This window comes from Branchiostoma belcheri, unplaced genomic scaffold (genome assembly GCF_001625305.1).
Source record: "Branchiostoma belcheri isolate BF01 breed outbred unplaced genomic scaffold, Haploidv18h27 scaffold7, whole genome shotgun sequence".
Classification (NCBI taxonomy): Eukaryota; Metazoa; Chordata; class Leptocardii; order Amphioxiformes; family Branchiostomatidae; genus Branchiostoma; species Branchiostoma belcheri.
This window is the reverse complement of record NW_017804353.1, coordinates 5,443,875-5,467,970: the sequence shown is the minus strand read 5'-3', so window position 1 is coordinate 5,467,970 and position 24,096 is coordinate 5,443,875. Positions and strand designations below refer to the sequence as shown.

Sequence of the window (24,096 nt, the reverse complement as noted above, 5' to 3'; positions counted from 1 at the left end):
AGGAATGGATTGCAAGACAGGAAGAACATTGTTTGTGACTGTTACAGATAAAATGACAACTACTGTCACAACACTGAGATGTATTTGAAAAAAAATGAAAATAGCCTTTTGTAAAGATCCGGTGATGAGTTTCAGTTGATATTTCAAATCAAATGCACAGACTTCAGGCTGCAAATTTCAAAGAAAATTTACCTGTGCCATTCATATGCATTTGACAGAATGATGTTACAACTCAGGACTAACAAACAAGATGAAAATGAGACAGGAACAAAAGTCCCAAAATCAGAGCAGAGCTAAAAGAAAGAGCATCAACCAAGGAAGCAATAAATCCAACTTGAGAGACCGTTTGTCAATCAATGAGATCCAACATGAGCAACAAAAATTGTACGAATCTCATAGAATAGGACAATACAGAAGATATACATGTTCTACATAAACATGCATCTAATTGAAAATGGCACTTTTCTCAACAATCTCCAAAAAAGAGCTGATGCTAACTTTAGTGGAAGCAATTGAAAGGAAACAAAGTTTCAATTCTAATCAAAGACAAACGATGACAATCATGCATTGACAATCATCTACATGCGACTACGACAATGGGAGTCCACGAGGCTCATGCAGGGGTCACTACTGCACCCTCACCTTCAAACCCAATGCCACAGTGACACACCCAGTCCGTGCCTGTGTCGTTACAGGTGGCATTGTTTGCACACAAGTCAGTCGTGCACTGCGGGGTGGCACAGGTCTGTCCTGTGTACCCCAGGGGACAAATACACTGGAAGCTCCCATAGGTGTTACGGCAAGGAGCATCATGCTCACATGGGGTGCTTATGCATTCATCTATGTCTTCTTCACATTGCATTCCTGCAAAAGGGGGTGGGGATTTTCATAATGATTTAAGTACAATTATAATAGCAATTACTAGTAGTTCAAATGAAGTCCATACATGTTCACATAACACAGCAACAAGTTTTCTAAATTCTATGCATTACTTATACTCATTGGAAATGGGAAACAGCAGTCTTGTGAAAAGACAATCAACAGCCATGCTATCAGCAGCTAAAGCTCCACAGAGAGAGTTAAATCATTCAACAAACACGGAACAGAAGCTAACACAATACCAAAAGGTATCTGAAAAAGGGCAGTGGAAGAAATAAAAGAGAAATAACAGCAGCCTGCAAAAGGGGAAGGAAAAAGAAACAATTGGCTGTTCCAAAACCAGTTGCGAAAATGACATACAAAGAAAAAAATTGAAAGCAAACCCTAACAAGCTGCTATGCAAGATCAAGAGGAAACCACCAATATGGCCGTGCCAACTCAGACAAAACCAACTACTGTGGGCCAACAAATATCTTATAAGCAATAAAGGAAGGATGAAAGGAACTTGAAAATCACCAAAATTGCCATGCCAACCTAAACAGTGCAGAAGACCAGCCAGCCGGCTGAACGGAGGCACACCTCACCTGCGAACCCTGCCTGGCAGTAACAGACCCAGTCAGGGCCAGTGTCATTGCAGGTAGCGTTATTAGCGCACAGATCGGGCGTGCAGGTCGGGTCAGAGCAGTTCTGACCAGTGTAGCCAAGCGGACACAGACACTCGTAACTGCCGAACGTGTTATTACACGGGGCGTTGCGCTCACAGGGCGAGGTTTGACACTCGTCAAAATCCTCATCACAACGCAGGCCTGGGACAGACACAGGTACATGTGCATGTACTGTGAGTATTAGGTAAGTATATCAAACATCACATGTCCAAGAAATAACAGTCAGTGAAAATGGTGAGTAGGTTCACACATCCAATGAATCCATGACTTTTGTGCACTGCGTTCATAACATATTTTCTCATCACAACCAACATCACTACTAGTACTAGCAGTTCTGTTGAATTCAGGTAGTTATACTTTGGATACCTGACACTTCACCATGTCGCGAAATACTTGTAATTCTATATAGTATATACAGGTATGTGTATGTGACATGGACAGCAAGGATATTTAGGACGCAATCATGCACTGGTGAGACTGTAGTACCAGTACATCTTTACATCTACTTAGCTGTGTTTCAATACTGACATGTTGTCAGTAACACATTACTGCATGCATTTAAGGGGAAGCTGAAAATTAAAATCACCATATGGTATGCAACTCTTAGTCTCCTACACATGCTTTCTACACCAAAACTTCCCAAACAACATGCTCCTAGTCCTGAGGCTACATTAGACTGACCACATGCACCGGCATGCACTGAACACCATGCAGGGACCAACACCACAGGGTTATCTCCAAGTAACCACCACATAACTCTGTATAATGAGGACTGCTGTGACAAGATTGTGCAGGCTCTTTCCCTTTACCGTTCTCTACAGGCAGAACAAGGGGGAGTATATTTCTCCAAAGGTTGAATGTACACTTATGGGCTATTCCACTTATGAGGTGGAATAGGGGACAGTAAAAATCAATTTTACTTGATCCCTTCATTTCATACAGATGCTATCTGACCATCCTCCCTTCAATTTAAAATGGAGTATTCCAAAGGACACAGCAATCCTCATCATCTGGGGGTTAATGACTGTCAATGTCAAGGTCACCATTTTCCTTCCCATCATACCTTGGTAACCCTCAGCACAAAGGCATGACCAATGAGTCGAGTTTGTCACACAGGTGGAACCGTACAGACACACGTCACCGCTACACACAGGCACGTCACAGTCGTGCCCGGAGTAGCCCAGGGTACAGTCACATGTGTACGTCCCGACAGAGTTGTTACACCTGGCCCCATTCTGACATGGGAAGGTCGTGTTGCATTCGTCAATGTCAAGTTCACATCGGTCGCCTACGAGAGGGTAGAAATGTTGACATCATTGATTCTCCATAATCCACCACTTCATTCCCATTACTACTTACAGGCACAAAGTCTCCCTACACAAACCTTGTCAAGAAAAATCCTGTTGATGTTCTATTCTCAGAGTACTTAAGTGTCATAAGCACTAGTTCTTTGTGCAGGAGCCTTTGTTACCTTAAGTTAAAATAATTGTATGTATCCTAGAAAAACACAAGATATACATCTTGGTTACATATGCATCTCCACTCCACACCCATGCATGTCATGCACTGCGTTTCTATCAGCTTCATGCAGATAGTAAAAATGACAAACGCCAACATCCAGATCTGTGACTGGGGAAAAAGCTTTCATGCGTATTTGAGGAATTTTCTTATCTAAAAAAAAAGCATGTAAACAGTGGAGCAAACATCATAAAGTAAAAGTCCACCTAGATTCTAAGCATCATGCACACTGTGAATGTAATATAATTAATAATAGCAGCATCAGATACAATTTACGTATTCAAGACAGGCAAACTTTTCTAGCATGCAAAATAAATATGAGGGAGTGTTAAAAGTGATAAACTAAGCTTCAACAAAACTAGGTCAGAAAATGTATCTAGAACTTTATCAAAGACATAAATCCTGAAAAGCCTGAAAGAAAGTTTGCATTAACCAAACTTTGATTATAAAAGTGATCTATTGATAAGAAGTTTAAATAAAACATGGAGGACAGGGGCTGTGCAGTCACCACAACAAATGTTTTCACTGACACCTCTTACACACAACACATCTGTCACAAACATAGCCTGGAATTCATCACTATGCCCTATTGCTAGTTCTATGGCAGTCAGTCCTAGAACTGGGAATAGCGCATAGGGATGGATTCCAGGCTAACAAACACTTCTGTAAAAGTTACTAAAACTTGTCACAAAGACAACTGATTCCAAACCAAAGAAACAAAGGTTCAATCAAAAACTCAAGGGTGAGAAACGTCAACTTTTGACCAACTTTTCGTAAGGCCGGTGGCCTTGGTTTGGTTTTACCTGGAAACCCGTCGGTACACACACAGACCCTGCCCTGCTGAGTCATTCTACAGCTACCATTGTTCAAACAATGGCCCTCCTCACAACTACGGAATTCGCAATGGGTGCCTGTTGATGTAGTGTGCAGTACAAGTGAACATCAACAATGACAAGGACATTAACATGTAATTGCAGATACAGAAGTCGATAAAGACATTCACTGCCAAGTTCACCTTCAGTGCCCTTAGTGCTGAAATGCCTTCAATGGGATCAGCAGGATGTTCATGTGAAAGTTTTAGGAGCCACAAAATTCATGTGACAAGCTAAAAATCCCTGAAAAATGTACTGTAACAGAAAAACTGGCCTTACATTCAGATGTTTTCTTTTCATACTGCAAAGGAATTCATATACGGCCAGTTTGAGTACAGGAGTTTCTTTTCTTTGGCACAGACAGACACTGCCAAACCTTTGAGAAAAATGAGTATTACCTTCGTATCCCTCGGCACAGTTGCACTTGACAGACCCAGGCAGGTTCTCGCAGGAGCCGTTGTTCTCACAGGTTATCGTCAGACACTCGTCAATGTCAATATTACATTCTGTTCCATTCCAACCTGCAGGGGACAGTAGGAACAGAGTTAGGGTAGTATAGACACCTACCTACCTAGCCCCTTGACCTCCTATTCGTTGGGGGGAATGACAACAGCATGGAAACACATTGACAGGTTATGGAAAACTAGAAACTTACACATTATACATGTAAAAAATAACAAAAAAAATACTTCTCTACATATTGAGATTGGTATTTGAATGATTCTTCTTGGCCAACAAGATTACAGATACAGCACAACCTGAATATATTTCCTAGCCTGGGTGCCAGACTGTTTCCAGGGTCTCCACAGGCCAGTTCCAGATGCCCCCAAAGAAATCATACCACACCCCCTCTCAGTTAGGCTACCTCTGGGCCTAGCGTATTATTGGTCTGGCATCCAGGCTAAATATTTCCTTGCCAATGCAATGATGTACATACAAATCAAGCTATGACATACCATCAGTGCACTGGCATGTGTAGCCATTGACGTGATCTGTGCATACTGCCCCATTCTCACACGGGTCAGAGGCACACTCGTCAATATTGGTGCTGCAGTTCTTGTCGGTGTAACCCGGCACACAGGTGCACTCGTAGTCAAATATCTGCCTGTTGTTGGTGCAGGTGGCTCCAAACTGGCAGGGCTGGCCAGCGCAGTAGTCAATCTCCTTGTCACACAGCTTCCCCTCATAGCCAGGGGGACAGATACACTCAAACGAGGCCTGGAGGAAGATAGCGTTCAACAGTTGCCTTCTTTGCAACATACTTTGAGTACTGTTTGGTGTTCACATGTTACAATTCTTTGGTACGTTTCCACTGTACAATAGACACTAGCAACAAGCCAATATTAGATCCCGTGTATGTTTCACAGACGTGGCTTCAAACAATGTAATATTACAAATAGCAGGTCTAAAGTCATAGCACCTAAAACATATCAAGCATGGTAAACATACATGTACAACAAGGTAGCACTAAAAACTGTGGATATTATGCTGTCATAACAGGGAAGGAAATTAACACTTTTTTTAAGCAAAACATCACTTCAAGTCTTCAGTCAACAAAGCAACAACATAGCATACTATTGCTTGATACAACAGTACCATTTCTGACATCAACTTCTCTCAACATTTGGTTCAAGAAATATCCTACCTTGCTAGTTGCAGTAATGTTGAGATCATTACATGTAGCTCCATTTAGACAAGGCCCAGCATCGCAGTTGTCATAGATCTGTAAGTGTCGCAACATAGCTCCATTTGTCATGCAGCAGCCAGGTTTAACCATGTCTCAGACAATTTGAGTTACTTATAATAGTATAAGGCAGTCTTGCACATCCAATGGCATTGGTTATAGCTGCTATTACTAGTATAACTGCAACACATCCACCAAAAATTAGGAACAAAAACTCTTCATGCAGTAGACACTCTGCTGTTTCATTGCATTACATTGCATTTCTCTCAACAAATCACTACTAGTATTACTCAGCATGTAAGCAGGTAAGCAGGAAGCATATCATTAATTGTACATGTAGTTAGTCAAATTAAAAAGGCAGTTAAATTTTGAGTTGACCAATATAGTTACTTTTCAGTTATCAAAAGCTGCACAGCACAAACCTATCAGCTGCAAAGCAAAGACACAATAAAAATCCTTTGATTGGCCAAACTTACGTTAACCTCACAGAATTCACCCGTGTAGTTGGTGGTGCAGTTGCAGAAGAAAGCGTTGACCAGGTCGATACATGTGGAGTTGAACTGACAAGGGCTGGAGTCACACTCGTTGATTTCCGTCTCGCAGTGATCCCCGACGTACCCAGGCACACAGTCGCACGAGTACTCGTTGATGGCATCTTGACAGGTGGCCCCATTCTGGCATGGGGCTGACATGCATTCGTCTATGTTGGTGCTGCAGTTCTTGTCATCGTATCCCGGCACGCAGGTACAGTCGTAGTCATTGAAGATGTCAGTGCAGGTGGCGCCGTTAACGCAAGGCTGTGGCCCGCAGACGTCGTCACTCGTACAACCGACGGTGATGCTACTGGCAGACTTGAGGTTGAACTTCTTGGAGGCATTGGTTGGGATCTGCGACAGCTCGAAGAATGGCAGAAGGACTCCACCCACACGCACGTTCTCCATGCAGCCCTTGAAGTAACGCTGCCCACCCTGGCTCCCAACTTGGATCGTGTCTTGTCCAACAAAGTCGTCGAAGTTTGGTGCAGCCTGGCCCATGTTTGCTGTTGCATTTTCTGCACCGTTGTCCACAGTAAGCTGTGCGACGGTCCCCAAGAAGGTGACTTCTGCCGTGTGCCATTCTCCGTCACTGACGTCAAGGTTTCCCTCGGCAGCAGGTGCGTTGGCGCTGTTGTACGTAAAGCGGACATTCCCACCCACAATTGCAAGCTCAACAGTCGTGGAGCCACCAGACGCTCTGAGGAGGAGGGCGTCTGCGTCTCTTGTGCGGAAGGTGACGTGAAGGGTGTTGTCGATGGCAGTGAAACCTGGGCCGGTGCTGTATTCCAGCATGTCTCGGTCAAAGGTGGCTGATGCAAGACCTGGGGAAAGTACACAGGTTTTACTTTGCAATGAAGGAACAAAATAATCACGTTGTGGAATTACATGAAAAGTGTGCATCAATGTCAACTCACTCTCCTGATGCAAACTTTCACTGCATTAGTGTGTTTGCCATCTTGATGGAATTTGTTATTGTCAAAAACAGTCCCTTGACAATGAGACAAAATATGCTGTGGGTTATCATTCTGAACTGTGAACACAGTGTCATTAAGTTAACATACTTTACAAAATTTCCCATTTTTTCAAAACAGAAGTTAGTCTTACATTCAAACCCATCATCCAGGTTGTTGCAGGTGGAATTTGATGGACAGGGACTGGAGACGCAGAAGTCAGTCTCCGAGCAGTTCTTCCCGGTGAACCCTTGCGGACAGTCGCACTCAAAGTCGTTCCACGTCACCGTGCAGACACCGCCATTGGTGCAGGGGCTGCTGGCACAGGTGTCGTCACTCACACACGTGTCGTTCACGTTGCTGAGGCCGGTAGAAGCGAGGGAAGGAGAGTCGAGCTGGAAGCCTGGTATAGCCAGCGGGTAGAAGTCCAGACGTGTCTGGTTGTAGCGCAGATCCTGTATGCATCCCTTGAAAGGCTCGGTGGTGGAAAGACCCAGATTTGTAGATGGGAAGTCCATTCCGGCAATATACAACTCACCACCTGGTAGATTAGGGACCCTGTCGAGTGTGATGGTATTGCTGACTTGGTCGTTCACGTTGATGTACATGCTCTCGCCGTCTATTGACATGTCTACAAACTTGAACTCTCCGTCTGCAAGCCCACTGCCCAGGGTGTAGATCTTCGGCTGGATGGCTGTTTGGCCTGGCTCCTTAATGCTGACACGGATTCTTCCATTGACAAGTTGCACTGAAGATGTAGAAAAGATATATCATTGTACTCATTTTATGATAGATGTGAGCATAGGTTGTAAGTCATCTAATGACTTGAGACAAAGCTGACACTGAAAGCACAACACAAATGGAGAAACCATTCTAGATTATAGAAACCATCACTTCATTAAGGAAAACCATCAAAGTCTGTTACATGAATCTCACCATCACAAATGTAACAGCATTTTTGGCAACTTCTTCTTTCACTTTTCCATTCTAGTTACACTAACCTAAAATACATGTATGAGTGCCACCAAAGGACCAATCTATAACCTCCTTGCGTCAGCTAAAACACAACCTCTGAAGCAGGCGAAAGGAAAAAAGACACAAACCTGCAACATAGTTAGCATCACGAGGTGGCGTTTCCAGGCCAGTTCCTTGCTCTCCCGTGAACATGAGCAGACCGTCTGGCTTACGTGTCCGGAAGAACATGGAGACCTTGAAGGGATCGTTGGCGCTACGAGGAACCTCAAAGTTGGCAAAACTGTTCAGCTGTTCATTGCTGAAGGTGCCAGTGCTGAAGGCTGTGAAGTAAAAAAAGAGACCATTTAGTGAATCAAGATGATAAAAACGCTTCACTGAACACGATATGACAGCAGGAAAATCCTCTGCTGTAGAACACCAGAGTTAATGGTCGACAGCTCTACGTGAGAACCATTCTTTGTGTACTTTACTTTTAACTTTAAACATACAAGAGCATTGTTAACACTACATGTTCTCTTAGAAAAGAGACAGAAAAAGAGTATGCTGCACTTACTGTAGTTGCAGTTGTTCCCAGTGTAGGGTCGTTCACAATCGCAGGTAAACTGGATCCACTCGTCTGTACACACGCCCTTCCCTGAGCACGGATCAGGATTGCACTGATCTTTCCGATCACAACCCTCCGCAATGGATCCGGATCCTTGAGAGACGTAGTCTGCTGCTACGATGGCATGACCGTCCCTTACAATATCCTCCACACAGCCTACGTAGTTCTTACCAGACGTTGTCAGAGCAAGCATAGCGGTGTCAGCCCCACCAACATACAGGTTTCCAAAATCTACCGTCTGGCCAATGTTACCCCCATTACAGCTGGAGACATCCACGCATACGGACATGGTGCCAGTCTCAAGAATTCTTGCAGTCACATCATGCCATTCTCCATCACTGACGATCTTGTTAGCCTCAACACTACTTTTCACAGAACCGTTGAAGTGGGTCAGCTGTATCTTGTTGTCAACAATTTCAACGATACCATGGTGGTTTACTTCCCCGATGAAGGCCAGAACGCCAGACGGTAATGTGGTTCTGAACCTGATCTGCAGCACAACGGTCGGGCCAGTCTGTGGAGGGACAGTGATATACCCGTTTCCGTCCAACGACAGAGTCGTGCCTTTCTCGCAGTTACGACCCACAAAGCCGTTGTCACAGTTGCAGGTGTAGTTGTGTGTGTCTGTCGCTTCATCTTGCAGGTATGGGACGCAGGTGGAGTTGTTTTCGCAACCGTTTACATTGCAGCCGATCAGAGTAACGGAACAGTTCTTACCACCGAGGCCTTGCGAGCACAGACAGTAATAGTCGTTGATTCTGTCGATGCACAAGGCCCCATTCTGGCAGGGGTTGCCGCCGTACTCTGAACACTCGTCGATATTCTCTTCACAGTTCGTCCCCCTGAATCCCGGCACACAGTCGCAAGTGTACATGTTGATCAAGTCGTTACACGTCGCTCCATTTTGGCACGGATCCGATTCACACTCATTTATATCTATTTCGCAGTTGTCCCCGGCATAGCCCGGAACACAGGTGCATGTGTACCCTCCAGCGTTGGGCCAATCGGTGTTCCCACCTGCCGAATTCTCTGTACACGTGGCTCCGTTTTGACATGGATCTGACTCGCATTCGTCAATGTCAGTTTCACAGTTGTAGCCCTCAAACCCGTCATAACACGAGCAGTTGTAGTAGTTGATGAGATCAATGCAGTTGCCGCCATGTTGGCAGGGGTTAGAGTCACACTCTCTGATCTCCACCTCACAGTCGTTCCCCACAAAACCAGTGTTGCTGCAGTTACAGGTGTAGCTGGAAGGAGACAAAAATGTGAAGTTGATTCAGAGCATGATTATTTGTCATCCAAATTGCTGATGGGCACATGGAATTGTAAAAAAACAGTTCCAGTTTCAATGCAGAAGATTAATTTAGTTTTTTTTTTTCAATTTCTTGTGTTGAATTAAACGTTTGACATCATTTGTTAAAAAGCACATGGCAAAATAATAATAATAACATGTTACAATAATAATAATTTAACTTCCATCAAAGTAGGTGTCAGAATGTATGAATTCTTTATTCATATCTTATCTGTCGTTTCTTTATTTCTATATTACGAGTAGACTTCTCCATTACAAAATGGAGGGGGAAACAAAACAGACCATTGCTCGCCTGTAGTAGTAATCTCCCTGTTCACACTTGTTGTCACCAAATCAAAATAAAAACAACCCCTCCTTACTTGTTGAACAGGTCTGTACACTGTCCCCCGTTCAGACACGGACTGCTCTCACACTCGTCCACCTCCTGCTCACAGTTCACCCCCTCCCAGCCCGGCATGCAGGAGCAGTTGTACCGAGCGATCAGGTCGATACACGTCGCCCCGTTCTGACACGGGTCAGAGTCACACTCCCGGATCTCCCGCTCGCACCACAACCCCGTGTAGCCCGGAGCGCAGGTGCACTTGGCTTCAGCGATGAGGTCCTGACAGGTGGCACCGTTTTGGCAGGGCTGACAGAAACATTACGTCGGTGAAGGTTAGACATCCAGGTACATTTGTGATAATATACACCAAAAAACAGTTACTCAAGAAACTGGATGTGATTTCAAAAACAGTCAGACGTTTTTTGGTAGGACGGAGAGTAACATTACGTTGATAAAGGTTAGACCTCCAGGTAATAAGATACGCCAAAAAACAGTTACTCAAGCAACTCGATATGATTTTGGAAATGGTCAGACATTTCTGGTAGCATCCACTACCTTACCCGTTTAGGCAGGGCTGAGAGTAACATTACGTTGACAAAGGTTAGACCTCCAGGTAATAAGATACGCCAAAAAAACAGTTACTCAAGCAACTTGATATGATTATGGAAAGGGAGACATTTCAGGTAGCATCGATGAAGGTTAAACATCGATGAAGGTTAAACAACTAGGTACGAGAATAAGATATGCCAAAAAACAGTTATCGATATGATTTTGGAATTGGTCAGACGTTTCAGGTAGCAACCACTACGTTTACCTACCTGAGAGTAACATTCATTGATGTCCAGTTCGCAGTTCTTTCCATGGTAGCCCTGACGGCAGAAACAGTCGTAGCTGCCGTCATTGTTGACGCAGACAGAGTCGTGTTGGCATGGCGATGGGTTGCACTCATTAATGTCTTCCTCGCAGGTTACTCCCTGCCAGCCTGGAGAAATAAAAAAAAAGGAGGATGTGATTTTCCTCAAAAAAATGTCACAAAAATAGGTACTACATTGGGTCAACCCAGTCAGTTGTTGTCGTGATACAGATGTGTTACATGTGCACCATTCAACGAATCACATGTCAATATGTAACACAGATGACATAGACACCCACCGCTGGTGCAGTTGCAGACAAATTTGTCGATCCCATCAATGCAGGTAGCATTATTCTGGCACGGATCAGGGTCACATTCGTCAATGTTGACGGCACAGTTCACTCCAGCGAAGCCAAGTGGACACTGACAGTCTGTACCAAGTCCATCCTCTGATATAAAACACACCTTTCCGTCTGTACAATTCACACGTGTGGGCACTTCACACCGATTCACCTGCAAAAAACAACAACCATACAACATTGGGAAGTGAAAGAGGAACAAATGACAAATGGAGGAAGAACCTCAAGGCCGATGCGAAGCACCTGGACACACATAGGAGCAGCTGGTAGAGACTAAGCCCAGGACTGCACTAGATGGAGGGAACTAGTTCATGGCCTATGCCTAAGGATAGGCAGTAGGCCTAAGTAAGTAAGAAACCTCTGCAGTATCAAAGAGGCATGCAAATGGTAGGACATCATGTAAAACCTGTTGAAGGTGTGGCATTACCTGAGTGCAGTTTATGCCTGCCCATTCTCTTGTACAATTGCATCTGTAGTCGTTGACAAGATCCGTGCAGGTGCCACTGTTCTGACAAGGGTCTGGGCTGCAGTCATCGATGTTTGTTTGACATCTGTTACCTGTAATTTAACGAAAAAAAGATTAAGTCAGCGATGGAGGGCAGTGGAACAGTACAAGTAGTAGTATTAAGAATATCCATCGATTCACCAAGAAACAGATGAAACTTTTTGAAACAGTCTTTTAGTAACAGTACAGATAATGGGCAAATCTTTGCTACATAGATCTTGCCCGAATGTAATAAACATTTTCTAACTTTACACATACAGTGACATGAAGGTGTTCTTCAATACATGTAATTCCAGCTCTAAACCTCACCTGTAAACCCAGCCACACAGCTACATGTATAACTGTTGACTTGGTCCATGCAGGTTGCTCCATTCTGACAGGTGTTCTGGGCACAGTCATCAATGTTCTCTGAGCAGTCTTCTCCAGTATATCCAAGTGCGCAGATGCACTCAAAGGATGTCTGCATGAAGGAAGGAATAAAGGAGTGGTGAATAAAAGAATGAATTTTTTATCACGGTGCCATGAAGGTTTGCAGGACAACAGACAATTGTTGTGCAATAAAGTTCATCCATGCAGTATCAAATGAGAATGTCTAACCGGTGAGTCCCTGCACGTTGCTCCGTTCCTGCAATAGTTGGGCCGCTGGACACACTCGTCTTCGAACTCGCAGTTGTAACCATAGTAACCAGCACGGCAGGAGCAGTTGTAGTAGTTGACGTAGTTGTTACAGGTGCCACGGTTACGACACGGGTTGCTGGCACACTCGTCAATATCCCTGCAGTTTCCGGCAGAGCCTACAGATGCGAACAATATTGGTAAGCTTTGTTACAACATTGCAGTACACAGCTCATTTACAAATCAGCAAAAGGTACCTCTATTCAAACTCAGATGCATTATCTAACTTCTTTAAAGACAAAAACTTCTTTAAACAGAGTTAAAATTATCTAAAATAAAGTGATTAAGTAACAATGGACATACATTATATATTGATTACTGTCCAGTATTGTCTAATTAATATAATGAGGGCTAGACCTTTATAATAGCCTCTGTCTAGTTGGGCAGTCCTGGCTGTATAACACTCTATACAGTCAAATAAGATCGAATCAACCACCCACCGTCATATCCTGGCTTGCACTCACAGCGGTACTCCAAACCCTCTGGAAAACAGTCTTCTTCTCTGAGTTGCATGGCTCAGGCTCAGCTTGACAAGCCTGGCTGGTTTCACAGTTGGTCCCCTCAAATCCCGGCACGCAGTTGCAGAAGTACGACCCTTGCCTGTCCTCGCAGGTCGCTCCGTTCTGACACGGGTCTGAGACGCATTCGTCAAGATCGATATCGCAAGTTTCGCCATCCCAACCCTGCGCACATTGACAGGTGAAGCCGCCAGGACGGTTGAAACAGGCACCGCCATTCTGACACGGGTTGTTGATGCACTCGTTCACATCTCTGTCGCAGAAGGGACCTTCATACCCAGTGTCGGTGCAGTCGCAGATCACTCCACCAATGCCGTCTGTGCATACGCCGCCGTTCTTGCAAGGAGCTGGGACGCTGGCGCATTCGTTAATGTTGATTTCACAGTTCACGCCAGCAAAGCCTGAAACAACACACAACATTAGAATGGTCAAGATTATCTCAGATTCATTAAAACAGTTGCCAATTACTAACAAGCACTCATACCTGAATACTGGCCTTTAACAAAAGGAAAGTAACATAGTCAAATTTCTGAATACTTGTACCAGTAGTTGAAATGTAGCACTTCCAGTTTTGGGTACCCAAGTTCCGACTTAAACGATCAGTATTGCAAGGAGTATGTAGAAAAACTGTATTTTGTGATGATATGAAAAATAACATACCCTCAGGACATGTGCATTGGTATCCGCCAGTAACGTTCAGACACGTTGCGCCGTTCATACAGGGTTCGCTGACACAGGGGCTCTCCGTGCATCGCGGTCCAGCCCACCCGTCTCGGCAAACGCAAGTCGTATAGTTCCCGTTCTGTTGCTCCTGACACACTCCTCCGTTGTAGCACAGGTTAGCTTCCGAATTACACAGCGGACCTACACATGCATGGCCAAGTGTTGTCTTTAATGTTCACAGAGGAGGTTACAATCAAGGAGGCAATAGCAGTGCACTACAAGTGGCAAAAGTTTTGTGGTAAAATGTCATGTTATGACATTTTTGATGTGTTACTTCTAGGAAGGCAAGAAGTTTATTTATTGAACAAACTTCTTGCATTCTACAAGAATTGTGCATTGGCCTAAACAGTTATATTTTCAAAAAAGGTAAGAACAAGTAGGATATTCCAAAGCCTTTGTTTAATCATGAGCTTGAGTGCAAAAATGATTTCAATACTCAATACAAACTGAACAAAACTTTTGCCAAGAACTGTGGAAAGACAGACAACAGGAGAAAAAAAGAAGACAGCTGCATAAAAGTATAAAAATGAAAGTGTTACACCACATCAACACCAACAGAAGACAGCACTGAAAGCAAAATAGACCCTTGTTATCAATTTGAAGACATGGAGCCTTAAAAAAAGGAAGTAACACCCTGTTACAACAGCACAAATGTTGTCAATGTCAGGGATGTCTGCAAAGTTTCAAGATAAAAGACAAGGTAACACATCAATTTCTAATCACTGATTGAAAATAAGTATGACTGGAAACCCTTGTACCTGACCATCACCAATTATACCCACAGAAAGAATTGCCCATCACCAAATCAGAATGTCATTTTAGCATATAATTATGTCTACCATGCATGATTACCGATGTCAGAGATAGATTTTTCTTACAAAAAAAATGAATGAAGGGATTATATTTGATTTAAGAATTGTATTTTTGTGTGGAGTCATTTGAGCATGCACTGTTATGACATGAAGGTTGAATCGTATTTTCCAGTTGTGTATCTAGTAATTAAGGAAAAAAAGTTTTCATTAGTTTACAAATTACATACATTATTAGTATTGAAGGGAAGAACTATTATTTGCCACACATGAGATGTGTTATGAATGCGTTAGTTTTAAATGAAGATCAAAAAATGATAGATGCTGGATTATATACGAGACACAAGTTAGCGGTGGCATACCCGTGTCGATCTCGCAATTTCGACCGGTATATCTAGTCGTACAAATGCATGTGTAGTTTTGGATTTCGTCTACGCATATCCCGCCGTTCTCGCAAGGGTGGCTAACACAGGCGTCCGTGTCAACTGGGCCATCTGGGATGACAGAAACACACAGCATGCTGTTATGGTGACAACATGAACACTGGTTAGTCAAGACTGAAGCAAAGCTGAAGTTAATAGGTTAGAGAAAACGTCATCAACAATCAGTACTACTAGTACTGGTATCTATCTTTATCCTTGCTTTTTTTCTCAGCAGCTAACATGATCTAGTAAAAGATTAATAATAGCTAATAATAGAAAACTTGGAGTACATGTGTGCACTGTGTTACATTATCTACATGTAATTGGTTATACAGGTAAGATTGCAGATACAGCAACTCTGCTAGTGATCAGTTAGGCAAGATCTACAAGTATGAGTTAGGCTGTTCTCTATAACAACAGTGTGTCAGTGCCTACACTAGATAGGGAATAAGGACTACAAAGTATAAGATCAGTCGACATAAGATATGCTGAACTGTTATGATGTATTACCATGAAATTTGTTCACCATCTTTATTTGTAAAATACATAATGCAATCTACTTTCCACTAAAGTCAGCAAAGATGTTGATAGTCGGTCTTGTTGTGATCTTGTTATCCTGTCCATGTGGTTACCATGGGAACAAGCAGAGGTTCATGGGAAAGTTGTGAAGGTTGTTGGGATGAATGGAAAATCCATGTGTGGGTGTTGTGTGTGTGGTCTCTGGTGGTTGTTGGGTTACAAGTCAAACAGCTTTTGTGCCAATATTACCTCAGGAAAATAGAATAGAATAACAGTGATGATTGATCACACTTTAATCGCTTTAAAAATAGTAAGAATTATTGGAAAGTTATTGTTTCATGCCCTGGGGCAGCAGGTAGCCCTTGTTGTTTCAGTAACAAGATTTGGAGGAACAGAATACATGTATATGTAGGGAGCAGTCATGTGCCAACCATGTAAAGTTCAGATGTGTATTGAGTCCAGAACACCTAGTCCAGAATTGATCATTGTGACACCATCTTTAACCTGCCCGAAGTGTGGCTCTCCTCACACATAGAACCTCTAGCCTTACCCCTTCTATTAAAGAGAACATTCCCAAACAGAAGCTACATGTAGGCACCCATTGTCACCTGAGTGAAGTGAAGAAAGACTTAGTGGTGTAAATGTTTGACATTTGAGCTAAGCCACCACCTCCCACATACCTCTATCCTCTGCTAGGCCTGGAAAGCAGAGCTTATGTCAACAAATACAGCAAATCAAACTTGGAAGTGTCTTCATAGCTTTGTAGTTGCTACACACATGCACAAGACAAAGTTGCAATGCCAATTGCAAAAGCTATCAAAAGCATTTGAGAAGGAAACAAACCAAACTGCATGCTGTGGTTCAATAAAACTAGTATTGGATAACAAGTCTTTGATATCTACAACAAAAAAGACATGGTATCTAAACATGGAAAGTAGACTACATAACATACAACCTTAAAATAATGCCATTCATGTGCAACATAGATAGAAGAGACAGAAAAACAGAAATCAAAATGTTACTATAAGGACACAAAGAAAGTCAGCAGTATGTCAAAATTTTCAACAAAACATTCTAAAAATGTAAACAATGTTTCGTTTGAAGAGAGGAAAATGCAGCAGCACATCAAAACAGGATGCAAACACAAAAGCTACAAATTCTATCTGGATTCTGGAATTTATGGAGAAATTGCATTTAATTTCTAAAGAGGGATATATCATACATATACTGATATCAGTGTTAAAAACTGGGTTTCTTGAAAATATACTTAGAAAGGTCATCTGACAGATAAAGCTTAATGACTGTTTGAAACGAATATCACTCAGTAATAATGCTACTTTTATAGTATACCAGTATCCATCAGAGTAGTACAGCTTTCTGAAATGAGTGAAAGTAGTAACTTCACCACACTCCGCTAGTGGCTGTCAACACAGCTTTTTGAACACATCTACTTACCACATCCCTCCTCGTCCTCCAAACGGCATCTCCCCCACTCCACGTTGGACTGTGACGTTGCAGTGGTCAGCTGCACCCCTGGTCCCTCGTACACACATCCGGTGAGTCCCTGTCCAACCCTCACTCCATCTCCTCCAGACAAGTTAATGTCGAGAACGTAACCATTGACGGTCCGGGATGCAACTGTGATCTGTTCCCCATCAACACTTAACGTCAGGTTGCCTACAGAATACTCTAGGTTTACTGTGTGCCACATCTGATTGGTGGTGAGTCCTGACCCTAGATCAACGTAATCTTCCCCCCTTCCCCCTGCCCTTCTAAAAGAGAATCTTAAAACCCCGGATTCTAGAAGGGCCAGCTCGATATAGTCCCCATTACGTCCCTCCTGTCGTAGGAGTTGGCCCGCATTGCAAGTTCTAAAGCTGAAGGACGTAAGTCTGGATCTGATGTCTATGGTGTTGGGTAACACTGCATAGGAGTTGAAGCCGTTGAAGAAGGCGTTTGCACTTGGTGTTGGTGTTGGTGCTTGCGTAGTCTGGGCCACAACAGCAGCGAGCAGTGACAGACCTGGAAATACACAAGGGAACATCCTGTCAGTCAATTGTCCAAACTACATATGAAGATACAACTTTTACAAGTTCATGATTGAAGATTAGTAGAACTTAAAAGTGTCAATAAGTTATGATGTTTGTTAAAATGTTCATCATTTTTTCAAACAAAACTTTTAAAAGTAAGTACAATTGGACAAAACCAATTTCATTTTTAGCACATATAGAAGGAATCATATGAATCATATGACAAATCTCATAATATGCTCAAGCACAAGTCGCAAATTTGTCTGGGAAAACTACACAGTAATCTTGTCATCCGTCTCGTGACCCAGAAACCCAGCGGTCACCTCTACTGGGAGCAATGACACAAAGGACATTGATGGACTGGGTTGTTTGCACACTGTTGCCCCCTCCTCATGTTGTACAGATGGTGTGGCCCAGTTCTCACACTGATACAGACTAACCTCCTGACTCCACACTCCCTCTGGTTATTTGTTACCTCACCAAACTGAAGCTAAGAGAATCAGGATGACAGACTAGAAGGGAGTGTGATCTTGGCAAATAGTTTTGACAAGGCAATTGTCCTCACTGACTCGATAAAACATCTCAGTTTTTTCACATCCCAAACAAAACCTACAAACCTATTACGTCAGAAGTACATCTTGAGTGCTAAAGTTAGGCTTCTGGAGAGGCTTTTTGTGACAGAGCACACTGTACCCGTGTGCACACAGAAATTTGCTCCATGAAAATTCTGCACATCTTTTGTCCAGGTCTTTCAAAGATATTGAAAGACATTCTTTATAACCTGCTGAGCAGGAATAAGATCTAGCCCCCTCCTGAGAGGTTAAGAGGAAGAATGAGTGGATGTCATAGAACTATGGTCAAGGTCATTGGGTCAACTTTCAATTAAACCTGGGCCACACAATTACAAGCAAACACGTTTCTGGATAAATTGTACACATGTTGCATGACATTGACAAGGTAACACTTCATCAGTAATGCTTGCATGTTCAAGTCCAGAATGTATAACTCTATTGGAAAATAAAAACTATATATCTGTTCTCTTCTAAATCAAAATCTGTTATTCAAGCAAACAGTCCAAGAAAGGGCACAGCGTCTGTCCAATTACCCCACAAATATAAGAGGGGGTCAGCATTACAGGGCAAATCTGATCTCCCAACAGATTTACAACTTGAGTGGGACCCTGCCAAAACCAACAACCTTTCCATTCTCAGCTGTTGCCGTGGTAACCAGAAATCCTGATAATTGGGGCAGCCATCTTGTGTTACTGTGAAATATGGAAGGCTGTCTATTTGGGGACAATGTTATTGCTTTCTATCAAGAGGCATCTGTTTCAGTCAGGCCATAACTCATGTTTGTGCATGTGTCTGTAACAAAATATCACGGACTATTAATATAACTGTTAGAAACAAAGCTCCAGTGTACTACAGTGCTGTGTTGTAAGTTATATGAAAAAGCAGCCTGAAGAACAATGGTTCAGTGTAGACTCTACTGGACTGCATTCTTGATCCCAAAATTAGTCCAAAGACTTTGTGTAGGGGAAAACTTGATATGGCCAGGATCAACCTCACTGACACACCCTAGTTCTGCAGGTGGATTTCTCCATCAGCAACATTCCCTTATAATTATCAGGAAACAAATTGTTTTAGCTTTGTCTGCAGTTCTAAGCCCACCATCAACAAAGGTGTCTTTAAAGGCTAGGCTCTTATCGAGGTAGACGGATTTAAGGTATTTCCTCTGGGTATATTTGATTCAGACAAGCATAGCAGACTTTAATCTCTTTCATAATCTGTTCAGGGAAAGGCTTGATCCTGTAAACTGCAATGAGATAAACTTTTCTTTGATTTCAAAATAGTCAGCGTATTCTATTAGCCATGTTGACATACTTCCACCTCTCTGGAAAGTTTACGTGGGATAACTTCCGATAAGCTTTACCATGAAACAGGCTACAAAGCAACTACAGGAACCCTACCCCCACTCAGGGCTTTGTGTCCGAAGGGAAAATTTAAATTCCGATGCTAAGCTGGGCCTCAGGGCAGAAACAAAGCCGCTTTGCTGGTTTCTTCAGAAAGACTGTACAATAAAAGTTCTTTCAGTACACGTCAGGACAATGAACCCAACAGAATTCTTCAGGTAATATAAATGAGCTGTAACACCACTTCCTTAGCATACAGTGGTATGTGACTCAAAGGAAGTCGTAGCCAACATTGTTTGTAAGCTATACAGAGTTATAAAAATAGCGGATACAATGACGTAACTGCAAGCTTTAAGTGAAACACCTGTTAAAACAAAACAGGTGGAGCAATATGTGAACTGATGCTACAATGAACCAAAATAGCATTACCAATTGAAGTAGTCCATGGTTTTCAAACATGGCTTATTTGGTCCTCTACCATAGTCTGCTAGCTTACCATGTGTTTCTATTTCTTCAATTCAGAAGTCTCTAAGTCTATTGATAAGAATAAATGTGCTCTTATCCCTTTGAAGATTAGAAGGTATGAAAAAAACTGTTTTAGTTTATTCAAGAAAGCTGTAAGGGGTCAACGTTTAGATCAACTTTTTAAGTCAGCCAAATGATGCAATTTAAACCTTTGGCATCCAGAGTCCTCACACTTACAGGATTAGAGACTAAGTCTACATAAGTGCCCAGAGTTACAAGCACTCCAAACCACAGAAGTGTTTGTTGCCAGTCTTGCTAAGCTGGTCAGCCGCCCTGGCTCAAAAACCCCATTCCAAGGTGGTGACCCCTGAGAAAAGGTTATCTCCTTTTGGACACTGATTGAAACAGAATGCCAGGACAGAACCCAAACCAACCCTAGCAGGTTCTGGACCTAATTTGGGACCTGAGAGGTACATGATGTGGATGCTGATCTCATATTTAATGGTCCAGTAAAGCTATTATTCATCTCAGAGGCGTGAAGTCAAGTGTAGGTGCAAATGGCATATCTTGTGGAAAGTAATCACTCGTTGAAAATATCATTATCAGAAAATTCAACACTTTTTAGCTTTACTGAGGACAAGATCTAGTTCTGCAATACAATGTATATGTATAAGGATGACATATGATAGCTATGGACAGATGATAGACATAGCACTCTTACATGTACAAAATGTTAACAACCCAGCCCAAACAGAATCCAAACAGTCACAACTCTAGCAAATCATCTGACATGTACATGTGTTAGCCAATCAAACTACTGCTCACATTAGCGACTATTGGTATATTTTGCACATCATACAACAGTATGCTTATGACACCTTGTCTCTACAATAATGCAACATCACAAAGACTCTAAATCACTTTTTGTCACCTCAAGTCTTATCACAGCAATTATCTTCACCAATAAAGGATTAGCCCCAGACTGTGAAGCAACACAGGAGACATCATTAAATCCCAATTAACGAGCAGTCCAGGGTGTCTGTAATATGTACACATCATGAGGGGCGAGGAAAAATAACCAGACAAAACTCTCTGGCATGGAAATATTTGCCATGACTATTACAAAACATTTACTGCCTTAGAGCTAACGCGTGTGCAAAATGTCCTGTTATTGTCAAATAAAGGCATGTGATGGGCTATATAATTCCAGCTTTTGTAATAACCAGAGAAAGGAATTCACTTCTATGAACTCAATTATATTCTTGGATCACATGCATGGTTTCATACTCCATCTTATGCTGATATCAAACACATTTTAGACCAATTCACAATTATGATTGACAGCTAAATTGGACAATGCTGTTGACCAGATGTTCCAGGAATGTGATATAATCAGAATGGATCTGTTTCTGATAATTGACCCAGACTGGCCAGTGATTGGAATCATGTCCCTTTCCTCAGGAATACCACAGAAGCGACAATCAAACCCTTTGTGGCCACACCACTGTTCATGCTTGCATCTAATCAACTGAAAAACCACAGATACTTTCCAGATGATCTGATAACCGATCACTTAGATAAAACAATTCATCAGTCCAGAAAATTACCTCTACAATCTCCCGATAATCAACTTTTGTATCTTTCATACCTTAGAAAGAATGCTGGAGAAAAAAATAATTGATGGAAAGAAGCATTTTCAAGATGGGAATTAATTGCTAGTCAAAACAGAACATGGACAAGAACGTGAGACGAAATACAAACACGACTATAGTACAAATAAATGCACAGGTCTGGTCTTATCATTCTAATTTGTCAAGATTTAAGGCCATGCACCTTGATATCCTGTTGAACAGTTTTCCTTTTTTAAGTACAAGGCAAGGGTAATTGGGAGGCAGGAAAATAAAGAGACTGCCATGTCCCTTCCTCCCCATGATGGCATGAATAAATACACATCACCCCAAAGAACCCAAGGAAGCAGGAATGCACAGTACAATCGTCTTTGATGGACAACACATTCAATGGAAAGGGTCAGTAAATTGACAGCAGGAATTTTTTCTCTAACAAACAACCAATCAACCAACCACAAGAAATCTTCGAAAAGGAATATTTGACACTTTTCATTTCTAAGCATTCATAATTCATATTCAGTTTCATGTGCATGAACACAGCCATAAAGTATTACAGGCAGTTTTTGTGATTTTGGCAGCATTCTTGACCGGATTGAATGCAATGAGATGTGACATACGCAAAGATGCAAAATCAAAAGATATTTTTTGTTAGACAATCATGCAAAACAAAATCCTCCACACAGAATCATAAATAGAGCTATATACACAGTAGTCACCAAAATAAGTTTAGAGATATTCAGACATGTCAGAAACAAATATTCATCCAGAAACAAATGTTCCGAATATTCCAATGGGCATACAAGCTCTAATCCTAGTGCAGCCAGGATACTATGAAAAAAGGCTTTTAGGATCTTCAGGTCATCTCTAAGCTGAGGGTATCTCCTCCTAATCCATCAGTCTGATCCCCCTCTGGACTTCTCTAAATATCTTGTCAACAGCTCTAGACTACAGTATAAGCTAAAGCTGCTTGCAAAGGGCCTGCCAACTGAGAGGAGAGATAACGCATTGGTAGGATTCTTTACAGGCATTTAGGCCACATCAGATGGCACAGTTACAACTTACATATGCCTGCTGACAACAGCTAGACTACAATACTGGGAGTGAAACCATCTGTCTATAGAAGGTATAGGGATGCTGGTTGATAACAGACACCTTATGAGGTGTGAGGTTACCTGTATGTAAGATAAGTTTTGATTTGATGCCAGCATATTGATATGTTGACCCTATACTACGGAAGAACCAGGCCGGCTTTCGCCCAAGTAGAAGTTGTGCCCAACAGATTCATATTCTTCGTAGGATCATGGAGGGTTTCCTGTCCTACCAACTCCCACTCACTGTTACATTTATCGACTTTAAAAAGGCATTTGATTGCATCAACAGAAGGGTCATGTTCTCCGTCCTTCGTCACTATGGCATACCCGAGGTTATAGTTAATGCCATCCAAGTACTTTACTATAACTCCAAGAGTGCAGTCTTTGTTGATGGCAACATCTCCGACCCATTCCAGGTGACAACAGGGGTCCTACAAGGAGATGTGCTTGCCCCGTTTTTGTTTATAGTGCTTATAGACTACCTGATGTCAGAATCAATCAAAAGCACAGACTCAGGCGTAGTTACGCATCCTCGGCAATCCAGAATTAATGATTTGGACTTTGCCGACGACATTGCACTTCTTGAGTCAACCATACCCAGGGCGCAGGAACAGCTTACTAAAACAGCAGTTGCGGGGAAACAGCTTGGGCTCATCATCAGTGTACCCAAGACAGAGTACATGACGTATAACTGCAACCCACAACTGCCGCTAGAGGTATATGGACAGCCAATAAGACATGTTGCCAACTTCAAATATCTGGGGTCCATGATGGCCACTAGCAGTCATGACATGGCTAAGAGGAAATCACTTGCATGGACTGCTTTTTGGAAGCTGGAGAAGATCTGGAGAAGTCCATCAATCTCCACACCCACTAAACTCAAGCTTTTCAACACCACCTGCGTGACAATACTGCTATATGGCTGTGAATCCTGGGTCATAACGGGGGACATGGAGAATAAGCTAAACGCGTTCGCCACATCATGCTATAGGGTCATGCTTAACATCAAGCGCCTAGACCATGTGAGCAACGCCTGGATCTACAAGTTGACAAACACTCGACCCCTTATCACCATGGTAAGGCAGCGTCAACTTCGATTCCTGGGACATGCACTTAGAATGCCTGTGGGGGAACCAGTGCCGGACATATGCCCTGTATGTACCGACGCACGGCAAAAGGCGCCCAGGGCGCCAGCGACTCGACTACCTGGGCTACGTCCGGAACCTGTTTGGGGACACCGAGGGTGACCTGCGGCCAGAGGACATTGCCA

General features: G+C 42.7%; 1 protein-coding gene across 1 annotated transcript in view; it reads right to left on the bottom strand.

Annotated features, from left to right (window-relative positions):
* Window positions 1–24,096, bottom strand: part of LOC109484446 (protein crumbs-like) — a 57,858-nt gene that overhangs the window by 8,146 nt on the left and 25,616 nt on the right. The window contains 18 exon segments of the mRNA XM_019787697.1: window positions 2,608–2,832; window positions 4,333–4,455; window positions 4,891–5,152; window positions 5,580–5,657; window positions 6,095–6,975; window positions 7,259–7,852; window positions 8,208–8,399; window positions 8,633–9,930; window positions 10,355–10,623; window positions 11,136–11,299; window positions 11,470–11,683; window positions 11,957–12,087; window positions 12,344–12,494; window positions 12,632–12,828; window positions 13,150–13,210; window positions 13,213–13,628; window positions 13,888–14,091; window positions 15,122–15,253. Coding sequence (XP_019643256.1) covers window positions 2,608–2,832; window positions 4,333–4,455; window positions 4,891–5,152; window positions 5,580–5,657; window positions 6,095–6,975; window positions 7,259–7,852; window positions 8,208–8,399; window positions 8,633–9,930; window positions 10,355–10,623; window positions 11,136–11,299; window positions 11,470–11,683; window positions 11,957–12,087; window positions 12,344–12,494; window positions 12,632–12,828; window positions 13,150–13,210; window positions 13,213–13,628; window positions 13,888–14,091; window positions 15,122–15,253 — 5,592 coding nt within the window.